At 37.6% G+C, this 19701-nt stretch overlaps 3 protein-coding genes and 1 pseudogene across 3 annotated transcripts; all 4 read left to right on the forward strand.

Annotated features, from left to right (window-relative positions):
- Positions 1-66: 66 nt before the first annotated feature.
- Positions 67-2287, forward strand: LOC106304701 (annotated as a pseudogene).
- Positions 2288-2680: 393 nt separating this feature from the next.
- On the forward strand, positions 2681-3612 carry LOC106303713 (uncharacterized protein At5g48480). The gene is made up of 2 exons (XM_013740017.1): positions 2681-3066; positions 3187-3612. The coding sequence occupies exons 1-2, from the start codon at positions 2786-2788 to the stop codon at positions 3404-3406; spliced, it is 501 nt and encodes a 166-aa protein (XP_013595471.1). The 5' UTR covers positions 2681-2785; the 3' UTR covers positions 3407-3612.
- A 4814-nt stretch (positions 3613-8426) lies between these two features.
- Positions 8427-9633, forward strand: LOC106303848. The gene is made up of 4 exons (XM_013740190.1): positions 8427-8660; positions 8737-8973; positions 9051-9233; positions 9320-9633. Exons 1-4 carry the CDS (start codon positions 8652-8654, stop codon positions 9377-9379), a joined length of 489 nt encoding a protein of 162 aa, XP_013595644.1. The 5' UTR covers positions 8427-8651; the 3' UTR covers positions 9380-9633.
- Positions 9634-12394: 2761 nt separating this feature from the next.
- Positions 12395-12954, forward strand: LOC106303153 (glutathione S-transferase T2-like). The gene is made up of 2 exons (XM_013739495.1): positions 12395-12836; positions 12914-12954. The coding sequence occupies exons 1-2, from the start codon at positions 12395-12397 to the stop codon at positions 12952-12954; spliced, it is 483 nt and encodes a 160-aa protein (XP_013594949.1).
- The last annotated feature ends 6747 nt before the right edge of the window (positions 12955-19701 follow it).

The raw sequence follows: 19701 nt of genomic DNA on the forward strand, positions 1-19701 counted from the left end.
CATTTCTTCCTTTGATTTAAATCCAGAACCTCAAATTTTTTGAATCCCAAACGTTTGATACAAAGCATGTTACAATCTACTCACCTTCGTTTTCCCTCCTCTTCTTCTCCTTCGAGAAGAGAATCTCCGATCCCATCGATTATCTCCTTTCTCCTATTGTTCATTCCGTCCAAAGCAAACCCAGAAACCGAAGAGTTCGGTTCAATTCTGCGCCCCATACGAGGTTGGAGGCGGATACTCTGACGAGGAACTCTTCGAACGATACGGAACCCATCAAAGTAAAACTAACGTTGAGGACAAACTAGATGAATCTGAGTAAGAAGCTCTGCTTAAAGGAGGCGAACAAGTAACCTCCGTTCTTGAAGAAGTGATAACCCTCGTACGTACGCTTTGCTTTTGTTTCGTTTTCATAAGCTTGGCATTTCGTCGAACAACTTAGCTGCATTAGGTAACTCTTCACAGAATCGTGTATGATGCATATAGATTGTTACTTGCTAGTTATGGGGCGCTGTAATGGATTTACATGTAAATGTGCCCTTATGTGTTGTAGTTGCAAGATATGAAGAAGATGAATGAAGCATCTGAAAACGTTGCTGTGGAATCGGCTGCACAAGGAGTTATAGGGAAAAGGGTTGATCAAATGGAGTCAGGGTTTATGATGGCTCTTGATTACATGATTCAACTCGCTGACAAAAAGACCAAGACGATAAGGTAACCCATTCTGCGTTTCCCCTCTTAATGTTCACAAAGATCTCATGTGTAGCTACCTGAGTTTGTAACTCAGATTGCTTTGCACTGTAATGTAGCAATCACTTCCATATTGCCACTAGATATAGAGGGTAGTGTTAAGTTTGCCTTTATTATGTTAGTTCTGTAACTTAAGCTGGGTAAAAAGATCTAAAGATATTAACTTTTGATTTTGAGCTCAGAGGAAGTGTTTGTTAGAGGTCGTTAAGGAGACTGTCTTAGGGTCTTATCCCATCTCACTAAAAAGTCCCCTTGCACATGTGAGTAATTTTTAAAGTAGCTTCTTCTTGCTTTCAAGACTTTCCACTAGCTTATTTTACTGAACCATTACTGTTTGTTCAGGTTTAAGTGATTGGTTTACTCTCTAGAACCCCTAAAAAGGAAAGTAGACAAGAGCTGCTGCGTAGAGTAGCTGCAGGTGGTGGGGCTTTTGAAAGTAAGGACGGTAATAAACTTCATTGACCCTGAGCAAATCTGAATGACATAGCTAATCAAGCTGGTGATTTGCTAGAGGTACAGTATTGTGTTTAGTTTGGTATATATGTTTGTATTCGAGATCACATGTACAAGTCTGAGGAATTTTTGCAGACTATGGAAACAAGACCAGTTGTTCCTGATCGAAAACTACTAGCGAGACTTGTTTTGATCAGAGAGGAAGCACGGAACATGATGGGAGGAGGTATACTTGATGAGAGAAACGACCGTGGTTTCTCCACTCTGCCTGAATCAGAGGTGTTACTATTGTGTCCATCACACCATGTTTATGAACTTGCTGCATTATCATTAAAACAGGTGAATTTCCTAACCAAATTGGTAGCTCTCAAACCTGGAAAGAGTGTGCATTAAATGATCCAGAACGTCATGCAAGGAAAAGATGAAGGTGCAGATGATCTTAGCAATGGAGAAGATTCTTCAACCCAAGGAGGAAGAAGGCAGGGTAGATTAAATGGAAGGGTAAGTATGATCAACTAAAACATTTTCTGTTTAACAAGTTTCTTTTAAACCAAAGATAAGCCTTTATTTCTGTCTTACTTGGCCTTTTTGGTTCGATCCAGGGAAGGGTTACAGGAAGAAAGCCGTTACCAGTAAGACCAGGAATGTTTTTTGAGACTGTCACAAAGGTTTATTTCAAAATTGCTTTGTCCAAAAAGATGATAGTAACAGAGTAGTGTGTGATGTTTTCATTTTCGACCTCGATAGGTAATGGGGCAGCATATACTCGGGTAATGCATCTGGTATTAATCACAGCACAACATCTAGAATGGGTGAGTTCCTTAAAAAACACCAAATATTTTCATACGGAGTCTATTTTCCCTGCGTTCATTAGAGCCTCTATATTTGTATTTTTGACATGTGGTTAGGTACACCAAAAGACACTCCAAGTTCTTGAAAAAATCGCGTATATATTATCATTGTTACAAGCAAGGAAAGATTTTGGAAGTAGAGGTTGTGTCCATAGATGTTGTTTCACTATATAATAACTGTAATTTTGTTGGTTACTTGTTTGATATTACAAATGTTGTGACCCAACATTCATTAGCATGCACATACATCCATTAAACCTCAAAACTTTAGTGTTATTTTAAGAACCAAGAATTATTGATAATTCAAAAACAAAAAAATTATTGATAATTAGCTTAGCTAGTTGGGCAAGGGAAAGTGGATAACAAACTAACTTTACTGTCGACAAAAAAAAACTAACTTTATTAAAATAATATTCGAATATTTAACTTTAAAAAATTCGAAATAAGGGAAGACATGCGGAGGAGACACGTAGCCGTATAGGCCGTAGGATAGGGAAAAGAGGGGTACCCGCTTGTAAATAAATGGAAAAAGTAAGGGTAAATACTAAATACCCCCGGACGTGAAAGCTGTAACAAACCATTTTAGAATCCTCGTCAGGTTAAGAAACGATTCCGCTTCTCGTCGTCCACAATAAATATCTACCCTCAGCTGCCTCTACATTGTTCCTTCACACACACCATTTGCATCGCTTCTCTCTGTTTTTTCTCTAACGAACAAACCTTTTCTCACAACGATGGCCCAGGAAGATGTTGCTGCTGCGAATGGTGCTACAGTGGTGGAGAAGTCTGTTACCTTCACTGCCTACAAGCCGCAGCTGATCGTGGAGGCTCAGAAGGTCGGTGAAGCTGTTGCTTTCTACAAGGATGTGTTTGGTGCGACTGCGACGGAGACTGAACACTCTCTCTACCCTAAGCGCAAGGCTGACCAGGAGCTCCCTCACGTTGTCTCCGCTGAGATCAAGCTCGCTGGTGCTACCGTCGTTGTCTCCGACGTCTCTGTTCACTCTGGCTCTAAGTAAGCTCCTCCTTCGACTAGATCTTCTTGTTTAGGGTTTCAGCTTTAGATCTGGTTTTAACTAGTGATAGGATGAGTATACTGTGTTGACTTGACTTGGATTGTGTTACGTTTGAACAGTGTGAAGACGGGGACTGTGTCTGCACTCCTCGAAACTGATGACGTGGAAGCTGCCGTTGCGAAAGCCGTGGCCGCCGGAGCTGTGAAAGTTGAGGAGGTCGCGGAGGGGGAAGCTGAAGGTGGGGTGAAGGGAAAGGTGACTGACCCGTTCGGTTTCACCTGGATCTTTGTTTCTCCGGTGGAGAAGAGTGACAAGGAAGAAAACAAAGAGGTGGTCTAACTGTCGTCGTCGTCGGATCTGATCGTTCGTCGGTTTCTGAACAAACTTCTATTATCCTTTATTATGCTTTTGTAGTTTGTCTTTTGTGGAATCTCCGGTTATTAGTAAAACCGGATCGGTTAACTTATGACTTTTGTTGAGTTTAATTTCACCCTTTTGACATTAAGACTTAGTGAAATAAAAACGAAAATCATCTCGGATATTAATTAATGCTTTTGTTCATTATGTTTTATCTATTTTGCGTAATCGTATGCTTCGTCTCTCCGTAGATTTGATTTCGTACTGGGTGTTAGAATCGTCCTTTTCAAAGTAGAATTAATGGTTGGATTAGAGATAAAGTTAAAGAATAACAGAAGAATTCTTTTGATTGGTAAAATATTAATTAGTAGTTAAATTCAGTAATGCTGAAAACTTGTGTCGGAGGTAGTGAAAACATAGGCATCTGGGATTGTGCCCTTCTTTTTAGGTATCGCTTTCTGGCTCTATTTTCCATAGTGCCATTATGTGGTCCTGTCAAAACACAGTTCTTGTATGGGTTTTGGGCCTTGTGATGTTTTCAATTTTGTTCTTGACCGCATTATTGGTTTTCCCATATACGCCACTGGGCAGAAATTTTACGGTGATACCAACACGCAAGATCATTTATAATTCAATGTATCTGTTGTGGTGTCAAAGTGAATGTGCATCAGTGCAATAAGAAGGTTCATGTGTATATTACTAAAGTTTTATCTAGAAACATGTGAACCAGATTGGATTATTAGTATACACTATCACGGGATTGAATTATTTATATCATGAAACTCTTATTGCAATTATTAGTATATCAACCAACTATCCTTGCACAATTTACAGCCCACTAATATTTAACTGCAAATGGAAGAAGAAAAAGTCACAGTACTTATTGAAAATGGACATTAAGTTAATGGGCCTGATTTGAGCCTTATTATAAGTTATGTTTTTCTTCAGGGGGTTCACCTCAAAAACCTTCGTGGCCGTTTTAAGAATTTCATAATTCAGTAAATAATCGGAAGATTGCCAATCAACAAGAAAACAAAACAGCAACTTACCTTTTTCTTTCATTCTTTTCGTATCAACAACAACAACAACAACAGTTAGCTACTTTAACCACAAAGCGAATAAGAATATCAGTTAGTATATAATAGGACAAATATATGAGAACGAAGAAACAGAATATATAACATATTAGCTCTCCCATTGGTCTTTTTCTCCATCGGACTATAGACGTTTTAAAGCGTAAAAAGTTTACTGCACACCTCAGAGTTGCTCACAAATGTTATTGTAACAAAATAAATAAAATAACAAGTTTTAAAAGAAGACAAAGATTATATCACTTCCAAAATAAAGAGAGAAGAGAGAGAAAGTAGATCTGGTCTTGGTTCCGCTAAGCGGCCGGCACGTCTGCACGCATGCCGTCGTCGGAACCGGGGTTCGTCCGTTTAAAAGTTATCCTAGTGCCTCTCCTTCGTATCCCCCCCCTTTCGTCTTGTCCGAGCTGTGGCTCCAGCCTAATCCATGGTGCATGGCGGTTTGTTGTTTGGAGTGAAGACGCGGTCGTGGGGAAGGTTTTCTGCGGTGGAGAGGCGGCTCGTTTAGATCAAGGTTCGACTCCGAGAGAGGGAGGCTTTTACAGCTCCGTCGTCGTCGTTATTCTCCGGGAGGTGGAGGCTCCTTTTGCTCTGCGCCGCCGGTTCAGTTTTTGGGAGGGAGAGGCTTACCTAGCTCCGTCGTCGCCGTCTTGTCTCCGGAGGGTGGAGGCAACCATAGCTCTACGCTGCCGGCTTGGAACCCGTAGGAAGCTTGGGTGTTAGCGGTGAAAGTTCGGTTTGGTTGTTGTTCTTGTTGGCTCGGGTGAACATTAGATAGATCGATGAGATCTTAGAAGAAGATGAAGCTCTCCGTGGATGATACCGCCGACAAGAGAAGATAGTTGAGGTTGTGGTGACATGACTTAATCGCGAGAGAAGAGTGGGTGGTCCTGATGAGAGCGCAGTATGTCCGATGACGCTTTCGACGGAGGACCACCGGAGAGGAAGGCAGTTGATGCGGGTTATGAGATCCGGCGAAACAAAGGTACGGTGAGGTGGTTCCGGCGGCGTCTTCGAGGTGGAGACGGCCAGGTCGAGGCGGTTTGCGACGCGTGTCAATCCGATGATGTAGATGCTTCCACGTGTTTAGCAGCCAGCCTCCTTGACGCGTGCTTTCCAGTTGATGTTGTTTAGGTTTGTATGGTTTGGGCCGCGGGCTCGTTTAAGCGTTTAGATTGTAGCCGGTAGGCTTTTGGGCTTCTAACCCTTTTGATTATGTATTTGGGCCTTGGGCCATGTATTCTGAGCTTGACCCGGTTTTATTATTTAAAAAAAAACACTTGGCGGAAAAAAAAGAAGACAAAGATTAAAAGAAAAAATAGTCTTTGACCATTTTTCTTTAGAGGCACGTAGACGCAGCCTTTCCCTTCATTTCCTATGTTGGAGAGCGTGTTGAGACTTTGGAGACTCCAGATTTCTAGATTCTCAATTTCTTTCTCTTTTTTTTTCTTCTTTTACGTCAAGAACTTATTTGATTAAAGGGCCAAGCCGAAAAACTTACAAAATCCAACGAGGACAGTCTAACCCCACAAACATGGGTCGAAAGTCCATCTAGAGAAACCCTAGAACCAAAACGAGGTGCCGCCGCTTCGAGCCACGACATCACCCCCGCTTCAAGCCACCACCTGTGAACCAACCATCGATTCACCGGGACACCTTCTTCACCGCAAACGCCTTCAACTCATTTGTTTCCATTATCGGAGAGCATCAATCGCCAGTTCGAGATCTCATCCGCATCCATTCATCACCAGCACCGAGAAGAAATCTTCGCTCGAAACATCACCCTTTACCAACGGAGAGCTTCGATCGTCCTCCAACGAGAGCTCATCCATCGAATCCAACCCGAAACCGCATAAACAGAGATAGAAAAACCAAACCTTAAAACGGAACTAGGGAACCAATAGTCGGCGACGCAAGGCAAGGAAAGCCTTCACCCCCCGGAGTCAAAAGCCGGCGATAGCAGAGCTGGAGAAAACTCCACCTCCCGGTAACAAGGCCGGCGGCGACGGAGTTGTAGAAGCCTTCACCTCCCGGAATCGAAACTTAATCTGACAAGCCGACTTCACCACACCAAACCATCCACACGATCGCGTCGTTACTCCAGACGCAGTGCCACCATTGATGTCGGTTCACTCCCCGAGTTGACGACGACGGATGGAAACTGGACCAGAGCTCAGACAAGGCGGTCAGGAAGAGGATGCGAAGGAGAGGCATGAGTATTACCTCAGCGGAAAAACGAAGGACTTCGGCGACGGCACGCTCGCTCATGCGCCGGCCGTACGCCGGACCCAAGAATAAATCTACTCTCTCTCTGCCGTGTTGGCTTCTATCCTTGTCTCAATTTCTTTCTCTACTGAATTCGAAATGTTTTATTTATTAACTTAAGTTTTTATAGTCATATTCGTCCACCGGTTCAAAGGTGGATCCACCTTCAACGGTTCCACTGGTTTTAGACTTTTAATATATTTGTATGCATCGTTATTACTTAATAGCTTATATAGTTATATGTATTCCAACATCTCATCTTGCTCTGATTTGATGGGCTGATAGATGTAATACGCTTGATATATATAGGATTCGTCTGATAGACTATGAATATAGTTCTGGCTGCATGGAGAAGCACAATAGTCGTGTTGACCAGAACTGAATTCTGCGAACTATAGGTTCTAATAGTATCACGACGTAGCATATTGATTTGCAAAGAATAACACTTCAAATATCTTCTGAATATTTTAAATGTGTGGCATAGCTCTCGTGCCATTCAACTTTCGAGATCCGAATTAGGAACTTCAATTAGATTACCTCTGGTGTAAGAAAATTAACAAAAATTATCGAGTAAAATTTGTTAATTGATTCTTAACCTTCTTAGAGTATATGTATACAAAATCATTTATAATTACTTGTAAGTTATAAGAGTCAAAATCCATTTGAATTGATCTGTTTACCGGCTTTTATGGTTTAATATACCCTAAACCCAAACATTTATTACATCAATAGAATGCCATTCCGTTGGTATATGTTTTAAACTGCTTTCCCAAGTTCAAAGGCTGCAATGTGCAGTTGAAATTGAATTATGCTGGTATGCACATCTTCAATTATTTTAACCTAACCCCACATGTCCTTTGTCAAATAAAACTACTGATGAAATATTTAAAAACTAGAGACATATTCATTGTGAAGATGGAATTTTATAAGCAAAAAGGGAGAGAAATTGACAAAAGATAATAAATGGGATTGCTTGGAGTCGTGGCAATGTTGTTTGCACACTGCACATAGCACAATGCTACATAACAGAGGTAATGTTGCATGTGGCCCCTTCTTCATAAAGCTCCTTTATTAACTCCTCTGTCTCTAAAATCTTCACTTTTTCTAACAAAATTTCATTTTCAAATTGGATATTCTGATAAAAAGATCATCAGTGTTATCTGCTCCACTAAATGTATTTTTAGGAGTATTCTTTTTTCCCAGTACAGAATAGCAATATTAGTAAAGAATCGGACCTTTAAAAAAGAGTAAAGAATTGATATAACTAAATTCATAAGTCAGCTTTAGAGGCCATAAAACATGGTCAATCTAATAAATAACTTCCGTTATAAATAAGTTCTATAGTGAAAGTAACGTCAAGTCTTTTTTGTTTGTCAACCATGGAAATAAATGTGTTTTCATTTTCCTTCTAACCCCATGTAAACACAAAGTCTACAGCCAAGAAAACCTTTTTTCTATAAAGAAGGATAAAACATTTAAAAATCAAAAGTAAAGACAGAGTACAGAAAACTGTATAAACGAGACGAAGAAACAAAAAAATACAGTGGAATTTTGTTAAAAAGGTAAAATAGAAGAAGAGGTAGCTGTTGCTCAAAAAAAGAAGAGTTAGCTAAAGGCTAAAGCCAACTTTTTTAAATATATTTTTCACTCACTACTGATAATTTTCAAGAGACACACTCTCTCTCTACTCAGACACACACAGTGTCTCTACTCTCTCTCTCTCTCACTAACCACCCCTACAAGTAGACTTTAAGACAACTTTGGCTCAGTGTTGAGTAAACCCATCTGGTCATTAAAATAAAACCACAATCTCTCTGTTTCACTCACTTTAAAGCAGAGATCTAACATCATCAAACTCGTTCACAACAACAACCATGGACTACGTAAGCTCCTTTCTCTTTCTCCTTCTACCTATTTTGGATATACAATGTTTTAACTTCCTTTTTGTTCTTCAATCAGGAATACGGAGGAGGAGAGTACTGCAGGAGGGGACACGTGCCGGCGTTTGGAACCTGGGACTGGAACGACGCCGTTCCATTCACTCAGTGCTTCGAGACAGCGACCACTCAGCAGCAGCCTTCTTTTCTCCAATACGCTCCTTACCCTCAAGATCGTGATCTTTACCTCGCTGGCGGCGATCTTTACGACAACCACCACCTTGTCGCTCCCGCAGTGATCCTCGTCCCTCGACGCCGGGTGCTTACTTTCTCCTCCCTACTATATTTAACACTCCACCTTAACGTCGTTTACTGATATGATCATGAGATTCTCAGGCTAAGGTGGGCCAGGAGCCCAAGAGAACCAGCTCCAAGGAACAAAACAACTTCAAGACAGAGGCGCGTGAGTGTGACGCACCGGCAAGCTGTCCGACACCGGTGGTGAAGCGGAGGACGAAGCCCGTGGACGAAGACTTGTACAGGATCTCACCTACCCTTCTCTCCGTCAAATCCACAAAGGTACACAGATTTTTTTTTTTTACATTTTAATTGTTTAAAGTATTGTTAAACAATAGGTTTAAAAATGTTGATTATTGAAATTGCAGAAGAGAGGAGGTGGGTTTGGGTGCATTTCAAGGTGTTTTTTGCCGACACGGGTGCTTTGAAGCCACGAAGCGTGGGAGTTTGAGTCAGACAACACTGTGGTTGGGTCTTAATATTTTATATTTTTAAAGATGGAAGGCTATATGCTTGTGAAACCATGTATGTATTTATGCGTAGGGATAAGGAGATGAATTCTACAAGATGTTTGACCAAAAAAAAAAGAATTCTATAAGATGAACTCTATCAGTTAGCTCTGGGAAGAGCGAGCCATGTTGTATTACGTAAACTATTAAACAAAGTGAGACTAGTTTTGCAACTTCTTTATATTTTTCCTACTGTTTTTTGGTAGTGTAACTGTTGGATTTGGTGAGAGATTAGGTATGGGAAAGGAGTTGAATAGCTTAGCTTCTTCATCTACAGAAAGTTTGACTTGTGTGGCAGAGCAGAGCTACCAGCCTACCACCTCTTAACTTTTTCTCAATTTGAAAAGGAATGGACTATATTGAAGAGTTAACGTAAATTTGGTCAAAAAAAAAAGAAAAAAGAGTTAACGTAAACCAGATAATGGATCTAAATGATTGGGAAGGACAGCGAGATTTATGGAATTTAGCAGAATATTTATAGTAGATTCTAATGAAATTTAAGATTGGCGCTGAATATCTGAAGTATGGTATAATAGAATTCATGCAGATATCTCTCATTAGATCATATTTGAGTTACTAAGCTAATTCAATTTTTGAAGTGATAATTAAAACGTGTACTGGCATGTCAAGTTAATTTAGCGGGCTAGAACCAAAAAAAAGAGTATAAATCAATGGTTATTGACACTTAAGTTTTCAATCAAAACCATATATATGCGAATGAGTTGGATACCAAATCGATGTCTACGCTAATATGGTGAATGATGATTCCGCTCGCTCTTTTTGTTTTTTCACTGCTACACTTTTGCAACACATAACAACGTTGTCGAAACCTCCTCCATTTCTTTTCACTGTGGTATACTTACATTATTGAACGGTACATTTTTTGAATTCATGACGTCGATGAATCTTGTAGAAGATATTCTGCTAATAACACCAAAGTTTCATTCATTTCCTGGCACAGAAAAAGCCTTTTTTTCTAGCTAAAATTCCTTCTTTTTATCCTTTTCATTTTCCTCCGGATTTCTCAATAACTTTTTATATAGCTTGCCTTTCATAAAAGCAGTCCCATATTCTTTGAGTTTCAAACTTTCAATAGTTTCCCCGAAAATAACGAGCTTAGAGCATCTTAATTGCGGTTTTGGGAAGGGGTTTTTTAAGAAATAACATCAATTAATTAAATGTAAACTAAATTAAAATGGGTGATACCGTCCCTTTTAATATGTGGTTTGTGAATCGGTTTCTTAATGAAAGAAGGAGACACATGTAAGAAGGTGGGCAAAACAAAACATGTTTTTTTTTTCCTTTTCTCTTGTTTCTTTTTCGGTTCTTTCTCTTGTTCTCTCCGTCATCTCTCTTCGGTTCTTCGACATCTCAGAGGACGACGATGTTTGTTCTTCGTCTTGTCTTGGTCGATCGATTGAAGATCGGAAATCATGGTTTGTTCTTCGTCATCTCTTCGTCTTCTCTTGGTTGATTGATGGAAGATGAGAGTTGATGGTTTGTTCTTCGTCTTCTCTTCGTCGATGGTTTGTTTCTGAGGCAGATTTTGTCGATTGATGGAAGATCAGAGTCATGCATCAAGAAAGGAGAAGCTGAGATTCAACGATCACAAGAAGAATCAAGTCTTCTTTAATAAAGGTCAGGTTCTTCTTATTGTTTCTCCGTTCCATTGTATTCAAAGTTCATAGCTTTTTTAGGACCAATGAACATAATCGATTAACATCAATTAGCTCCTTGTGGATCAATAGTTTTGGTTTAGTTTAGGAATCTCCGAGAACTCTGTTTTCTATTCGTTTGAGTCCTTGTGGATCAATACTTTTGGTTTAGTTTAGTTGATTAACACAACATTATTTTGTTTGATAACAATTGAGGAAGGTATCTGAAAGAGACATGACACGACATGGAGCACGAGTGGAAGAGAATGATTCTCAACTGGAGATTATACAGAGCAAGGTTCAACTCTCTATAAAATTTGTAAAGTAGAAACCACTGCTTGGAGATTATATTGTTTTGCTTGTCTCATGTTATTTTTCACTTTGCCTTTGCAGGGATAAAGTGATTACAGATGGTGTCTTTGTTGAGGCATAAGCATTGAATTGAAACAGAGGATGGTTAACAATCACATCGACGAGCTTTGTTGAGACAGAAGCATTGAATGGTACGAGTAACTCACTCCTTTTGCTAACTTTTTTCTTTACTGATGGCGTGAGTTAATTGTGGTAATGAATGATGCTTACAGTTAGGTTGTGGTTGGGACAGTGTGCTTGCTTAGAGTTAAGTTTGTGGTAGAGTTAATTGTGATAATGAATGTTGCTTACAATTAGGTTAATTCTGATAACTCATCTATATTAAACTATGTAGTTACTGCTCTTGCGTTCCATCTGCTAAACACATTTCTTTGTATTTCTCTCTTCCTTCCATCAGCTAAACACGTTCATTGTGACTCTTTCCATCTTCAAACACATTTATTCTGCTTTCTCTCTTCTTTGACAGTCTAGCATATGGATTCGTATATAGTCAAAACGCCAACTTTGTTGATCTGTTGAACAGTCAACAAGATGGTTTCCCTCCTCAAACCTTTTTCCGTGAGAGTTGTTCACAACTCCCTGCTTTTAGCACTCAGTGTACTAAACCTTCAAGTTTGGGTGAAGACACACCATCAGAGAGAAAAGAAAGAAAGAAATAGAGTCTCACTGAGGATGTTGTGCTTATTAGCGCATGGTTGAACACCAGCAAAGACCCTGTTGTAGGCAATGAGCAAAAAGCTGCTACTTTCTGGAAGCGTATAGCTGATTACTTTGCAGCTAGTCCAAAATTCAAGGCAGTGAAAAGCGAGGGTTTAACCAGTGTAAGCAGAGGTGGCAGAAGATAAATGATCTCGTTTCCAAGTTTTTTGGTTCTTATGAGGCTGCAACAAGACAGAAGACAAGTGGAATGAATGAGAATGATGTAGTTAAACTAGCACACGAGATCTTCTTCAATGATCACAAGATCAAATTTAATCTTCAACATGCGTGGGATGAGTTAAGGTATGACCAGAAATGGTGTGAAGCATCTAGCAGTAAGATTGATGGAAGCTGTAAGAAGAGAAAGTGCGACGATGGTGCTCAGTCCTCAAGCTCTTACACAACTACCAATGATGCTGAGCAACGTCTTCCTGGTGTCAAGGCCTCAAAACGAGGAAGTGGTAAGAGAATCGGTGAAGCCCTCAAGGGTGTCTCTGAGTTTCAGAACTTGTGGGCAATTAAGGAGAAAGATTTGGAAGTGAAAGAGAGATTGTCCAAGATGGGGCTGCTTGAGACTCTCATTGCCAAAAAAGAGACACTATCTGACTTTGAAGAAGCTTTAAAAACGAAGTTTATTACAGAAATATTGGGTAAGCTTATTGTTACTTCTTATTTAGTAAGTTCTGTTTCTGTTTTATGTTGGTTATGGTTCTCATTCTTATTCTAGCTTTGTATCAGGCGGCTCAGAGTAGTTTGTTCATCACATAGTGGAGCATTGCAGTGAAACCGAAGGGTGAGCACATCTCAGGATTCTGTTTCTGTTTATTATTCTTATGTGTTGTTGTTCTCATATTAATTTTATTATTTTCAGGTGTTGTGTTCATCACATAGTGGAGCATTGCAGTGGTCTTCTCGTGTTGTGTCACAGACGTGGAAAAGCTGAAGTGTTTTGTTGTTTTCTTGTATCAGTCTTATGTCTTTGTTGGTTTGTTGTGTCACAGAAGTAGTTATGTCTTTCTTGGTCTGTTGTGTCAAGGAAACAGCTTGGTCTTTCTTGTTTTGTTGTGTCACAAGACTGCTGTTGGGTTTGTTGTTTTGTACTCGCATTGTCTTTAAATGAAATGAAGTTCTCTTGTTTGTAATGAAATGAAAGTATTCACGGAAATAGTTTGTAATGAAATGAAAGTATTCTAGTTTCTTTGTGTCATTTTCATCTTCTCTCGCTCAAATTCTCTTTCTCATATTCTCTTTCTCATATCATCGGCAATATCATCTTCTCTTTCTCATACCAAGGGCTGCAACAAAACATACCAAGGTGTGATATACCAAGGCCTGCAACAAAACATACCAAGCGGTACAACAAAACAAGGGCTGCATAAAGAGATACCCCGTAAGGCAATTTCACAAACATTCATCTTAGTTTTTTTTTATAATGAAGGTGATTAAGAAGGGGTTTAATACCTACCAAGTTATATTTTTTCAAACCTTATATAATATGAAGCTTTATGACAAAAATAATAATAATATGAGGCTTAGTTTTTTTTTAATTGAAGGTGATTAAGAAGGGTTTTATAATATGAGGCTTCATGAAAAAAAAATATTGATGAATATTTTGATGCAGGTAACCATGGCATCTTCTTCTCATAATAATCCTGATGATTTTGATCAATATTTTGATGAATATTTTGATCAATGTTTTGATCAAACGTTCGAGAATCTTGTCGTTGCTTATGGTGGTCAAGAAGAGGAGAAGTCGGAAAGGAAAAAACGTGTTTATATCGAAAAAAACCGTGAAGCAGGCCATATACGTTTATGGAATGATTATTTCAGTGAAACTCTAACATATCCTGGAAATTTCTTCCGACGACGATTTAGAATGAACAGGTGATTGTTCATGCACATTGTTGATCAACTCTCCAACGAAGTTCACTTCTTTCGTCAAAAGAAAGATTGTCTTGGAAGGCTTGGGCTCTCTACACTCCAAAAGTGTACCGCAGCTATTCGTGTCTTAGCATATGGTACTGCGGCTGATACGGTCGACGAATACCTTCGGCTCTGTGAAACTACAACTCGGGCGTGTGTGGAAAAGTTTGTGGAAGGAATAATAAATTTATTCGGCAATGAGTACCTAAGAAGACCAACACCCGTTGATCTTCAACGTCTACTTTATATTGGTGAGCAGCGTGGATTTCCCGGGATGATAGGAAGTATCGATTGTATGCATTGGGAGTGGAAGAATTGTCCCACGGCTTGGAAAGGGTAATATTCTCGTGGTTCGGGTAAGCCAACCATCGTTTAAGAGGGGGTTGCTTCATATGATCTCTGGATATGACATGCATTTTTTGGACCTCCAGGTACCTTAAATGATATCAATGTTCTTGATCGCTCACCTGTTTTTGATGACATAATAAACGGTCAAGCTCCGCAAGTCACTTACTCCTTCAATGGAAGAGAGTACCAATTGGCTTACTATCTCACCGACGGGATTTACCCGAAATGAGCAACTTTTATCCAATCTATTCAAATAACACAAGGCCCGAAAGCAGTTTTATTTGCTCAGCGTCAAAAAGCTGCCCGAAAAAATGTCGAGCGTGCTTTTGGAGTCTTGCAAGCTCGTTTTGCCATTATTAAGAATCCGACACTTTTTGGGATAAAGTCAAAATTGAGAATATTATGAGAGCGTGTATCATACTCTATAATATGATAGTAGAAGACGAACGAGATGGATACACTCAGTTTAATGTTTCAGAGTTCCAACAAGGAGAAGACGCCGGAAGTTCACATGTCGATCTCACGTATTCTACATATATGCCTTCAAATATCGCCAATATGAGGGGTGTTCGAACTCAAATTCGTGATAAACAAATGCATCAACGCCTGAAAGCTGATTTGGTTGAACATATATGGCGTAAATTTGGACGTGATGAAGACAACAACTGAGCTCCGACTAGTGTTTCAAATTATTGCCGTTTATTTTAGTAATCTTTGTTTTTATGTTTTTATTTAAAATCCTATGTCGAAAATGTTATCTTTTAATATGTTTTATTTAATAAATAAATTTTATCTTAAAAAAATTTAATATTTTTTTTTAAAAAACCTTTAATTAAGAAACTACTATTGGAGACACAAAATCGAACAGTTTATTAACTATGACACAAAATCGAACAGTTTATTAACTATATTTCTTAACTCCACTAACTATATTTATATAATTAAATAATCATTTAGAAACTCATTAGTGTTTCTATGGATAAAGATGCTCTTGTATAAGCAAATGTTATTGTTTTGGACAGCATAACCAAATGACTTTACACAATGTTAAACTATTATCACGTAAATGTTGGGCGTGACTTTAGAATAATTATGACATGCTCCCGTCTTTTCTTCTTTAGGTTACAACTATTAAAATTCAGGTTACAAGATAAACAAAGCTATTAATTTCCTTATGGATTTTCATTTTTCATTATCTTTTAGAAAAACGAAGAAAAATACACGTTTAAATAAAGAGAAAAGTGGGTGTTTAAAAGGAAAAAAGAGAGACAAAGTGGTTCAATTATGGCAATCAAATGTTAATAAAGCTTAGAATAGTCCCATGCTTTAAAATCAGGGAAAGAGAATGCGTTAAAATGTAGCACTCTAAAGTGTAAAGCAAGGTTAAAGACATCATCATGCAACTAGCTTTGATTAAATTAGCTTATACATTTCCACTTTGTTGCGCGGATAATGTTATTGAAATCTATTTCACTGAATTTCTAATACAGTACATAAAAAAATTTCAAAGATCCCACCTCTCCCCCCTCCCCCCAAAAAAAAATTATACTATTTATTGTTCAGACTGGTCATAAATCCTAAACTCTTAGCTAAGCACTAAAACATTCAAGGGTTTAGGGTTTATGGTTTAGGATTTAGAGTTTAGCGTTTAGAATAATATAAGGTTTAGAGTTTAGTGTTTTAATGTTTTGATTTAGAGTTTAGGATTCATCTAAAGGTTTAAGGTTTATGACTTAGGGTTTAATGTTTAGTGTTTTGCTGACGATGTTAAAAATATTTTTAAATTTTTTTTTGTTTGTAAATACTCATATTATTATTATTATTTTAACTTTTTATTTTTAAAATATAACATAATTGATAATATTTTGTTTTATTTTCTAAAAAATATCGAATACGAAATAACAAAATTCTATTGGTTGGTTCATTCTATGGGTGAACCCGAGAATAATTCGTCCAACAATAATATAACTATGCAAAAAGTTGGATCAAACATTATCGTAAAACAAGACATGGCAGCGTGTGTAGGTCAGGTCATGTTCGAGCTCTTCCTTTAATTTTTTTGAAGTTTACGGCTAAATTCAAAGCCATGAAGTGGTTTTGATCTCTAAGCTTTTTATTTTTGTATGAAAAATGGATTGTAATCGCTAAGCTTTTTCTTGCAAGGAAGTGGACGTTATAGTGTTTTGGTTTATTGTTTCAGTTTTAGTTCCTACGATTTTCTGCTTTTGATTCAGTTGTGTGATTTCCACGTTCATGTATGGTTTATACATCGATGCTCGCTTCTTCGTGATGGAGTTCGTGTAATGTTTTTGCATTTACTGCGGTGTTTGGGTTTATCGAAGTGTGAGTTCAGATCTTTAATTAAGAAATGATAAAAGAATAAAGTAGGTCGGGAAATCTCGTTTGTATTAGAAGTAAATTGAAGTAAAGGAAATTACAGGAATGAAACAAGGTCGACATACGAATAGAACTCACGCTTACAAGAGTATCGAGATCGCTAAGTAAAATTTTATCTCTGTTTGCTCGGAAAAAAAGTCGGTCTTTTGTTCGGTTAACAAAGATCTTTTTTATAGGCGAAGAGTGTCTCAGATGACACAAAAGACAACTCGTCATCCTTCGTGATGAAATCATATATTCAGTCCCTGTCAGAATGAGATTACATATTCGCTGCGACGCGGGTTCAACGCACCTTGTCTCTAGGCATTTAATGCCAATTCATGTATCATCCGTACCTCTTTAACCAGTCAACATGCATGTCGGAGGTATGGATAATCTTCTTAGCGAGGTGGATAGACCATATTTCTTGGGTTTGGCTTTGAGGAAATCTTGTTTTGGAACTGGCAGGACATTAGTAGGATGTTAGCGAGCTGGAACCTCTACCAGAACTGTCTATTTTTCTTAACTGAGACTATAATTTTGCAAATGATTTTAGATATGGATTTCTAGTTCTAGTTCAAGAAAAAGAAAATATTTAGATTAATGAAAAAAACGTTTATAGAAAGTCTCCGTATAAAAATATCACGGCTAAGAATAATGTAGTCATATATAAGTCACGACAACATATATATAATTATTGGCTATAAAATCATTTATGTAAGTATTTATATGATAATATAATTAACTATACTTAAAAATAAGAGAAATACTCTAGGATAACATTAAAAAAATTTTTTGTCGTAAATATAGAATCAAAATGACTAAAATGTTTCATTAAAAAGATAAATATACACTTATACCCTTAGAATTGACTAATCTAAACAATAATGTGTGGAGATTTGAGATTAAAGTTTAAAATTTTATAAAATAAAAAATAAATATTAAAATTTGAAAATAAAATTTTGAAATTATTTTCAAATTTTTTTTCGAATTACAAAAAAAAAGTTCAAACAAAAAAACTTCAACTATAATTTTTTTAATATATATCTAATGTATTAGAGTCTTTTTACCTATTATCTGAAACATTTTAGTCATTTTTTTTCTTAGAGTCTATTTTTGTAATAAAAACATAAAAATATTTTTTTTTGTCAAACTTACTTAAAAATAATCTATTTATTAAAATTGCCTAAAAATAATTACAGCAAACTAGTTTTGAATTTTTTTTAAATTATATAAGAGCCATTTGCAAGAAAAATATACAATAACCGAAAATTTTGCAACCGCTCAATTAGAGTCAGAGATTTTGTCTTGAAGTATTTTACCATTTTCCCCTCTCTTTAATTAAGTAGTATAAATATTTATATAAAGAACCAATATATATTTTATATATATATACACACACGTAATGATTTTTTTTTAACAACAAATACTTATATTAAGATTAAAGGCCCAATGGACTAAGTCGAATACAACTGGAGAGATGTTCGAGGTAATGATATATGTATAAATTGAGAAGATATTTTTATAAACGGAAAAATACTTATATTCACTTACACTTAATGTGCTGTTCTGCAATCGTGTTTCTTCCGGTCACTGGTGTTCTTATGATCAGTTTATCTTTTCGCATGTCTCCGTCTCACCGTTGTGACCACATCTCTGCAGCACCATAGTGGTTCCGTGTCCACGTATTTCTTTTCTCGCTGCGTTTTTTCTTCTCGCCGCCGCCACATCTCCGTCGTTCGATCGTGGGTGCAGGAGATGAGGCTTAGGCCGAGAGGATTGAATCGAGTAGAATGGTTTTCAGTAAGCGATCAGTTTGTACATCTTGGGCTGGATCGGGTGATGCGGTTCGAGCATGATGAATCGAGCGGTTGGATCTTCTCAATTCGATCGATGCAAGTTCACGGCATTGATCCATTTTTGTTGTTTTTGTAAAACTAGACTAGCCCCTGCTATTTTACATATTTTGTAATTATTTTTCTTGATTTAATTAGCATTGTTATATTCAGATTTATCTGGATACTTTACAATTTAGCTGATATCTAATTTATATTTACCGGCTATTTTGATCAGTTAATGGTTGTTATTTGTATCAAATCGAGACAAAAAATAAACTCTCTAATAAATCACTAAACATATGATTAGATTTTCATGTTCGACTAAACATAAAATTAACTCGGCATTGTTACAATAGCCGGTAATATATACTAATTATCTTGACATTGTTATAGTCAGCCGGTAATATATATTAATTAATGTTGTAATTTGTGAAATAGCCGGTTAAGATTTTACTTGACTTTTTTGGTTATATTTAGCCGGTAATATATATTAGTTATCTCAATATGGTAACTTGAATTGTAACACTGAAACATCTAAGATTCTTAGGACCATTCGGGAAATTCTTAAAGAGTTTGAAATGTAGAATCTGAAAGTCTGGACCGATTCGTGAAGCTTTTTTTATCCTTGGAAATACTGGGGCCAACTCAATAATATCCAAATATTGAGGACTTGTGTTAGAAAACAGAAGAAATCACCATTGTTGCTCGATCTCTTCCGTAACGAGATAGAGACGACGAGGATGAGCACGACGGCGACACTTGAGTCTGAGCATGACGACCTCGGCAGAGAAAGACGTCGGAGATGATCCGGTGACTCATGATAGACTCGATGATTTGCGGCGGAGAAGAGGTAGCTTGAGGTAAAGACGTTCGAGGTGGCTTTGTTTTTATTGGACGGCAAAGATGAACAAAGAAAAATGTGAAAAAATGAGATTGAGAAAGATTAGAGATGGTTACGACAAGAAACCAAAGAGATTGAGAGAGAGGAGAGATTGTCTCGACGGAGAAACAAAGAGATAGAAAGATATGA

This window comes from Brassica oleracea, chromosome C7 (assembly GCF_000695525.1).
Source record: "Brassica oleracea var. oleracea cultivar TO1000 chromosome C7, BOL, whole genome shotgun sequence".
In the NCBI taxonomy this organism is placed as follows: domain Eukaryota; kingdom Viridiplantae; phylum Streptophyta; class Magnoliopsida; order Brassicales; family Brassicaceae; genus Brassica; species Brassica oleracea.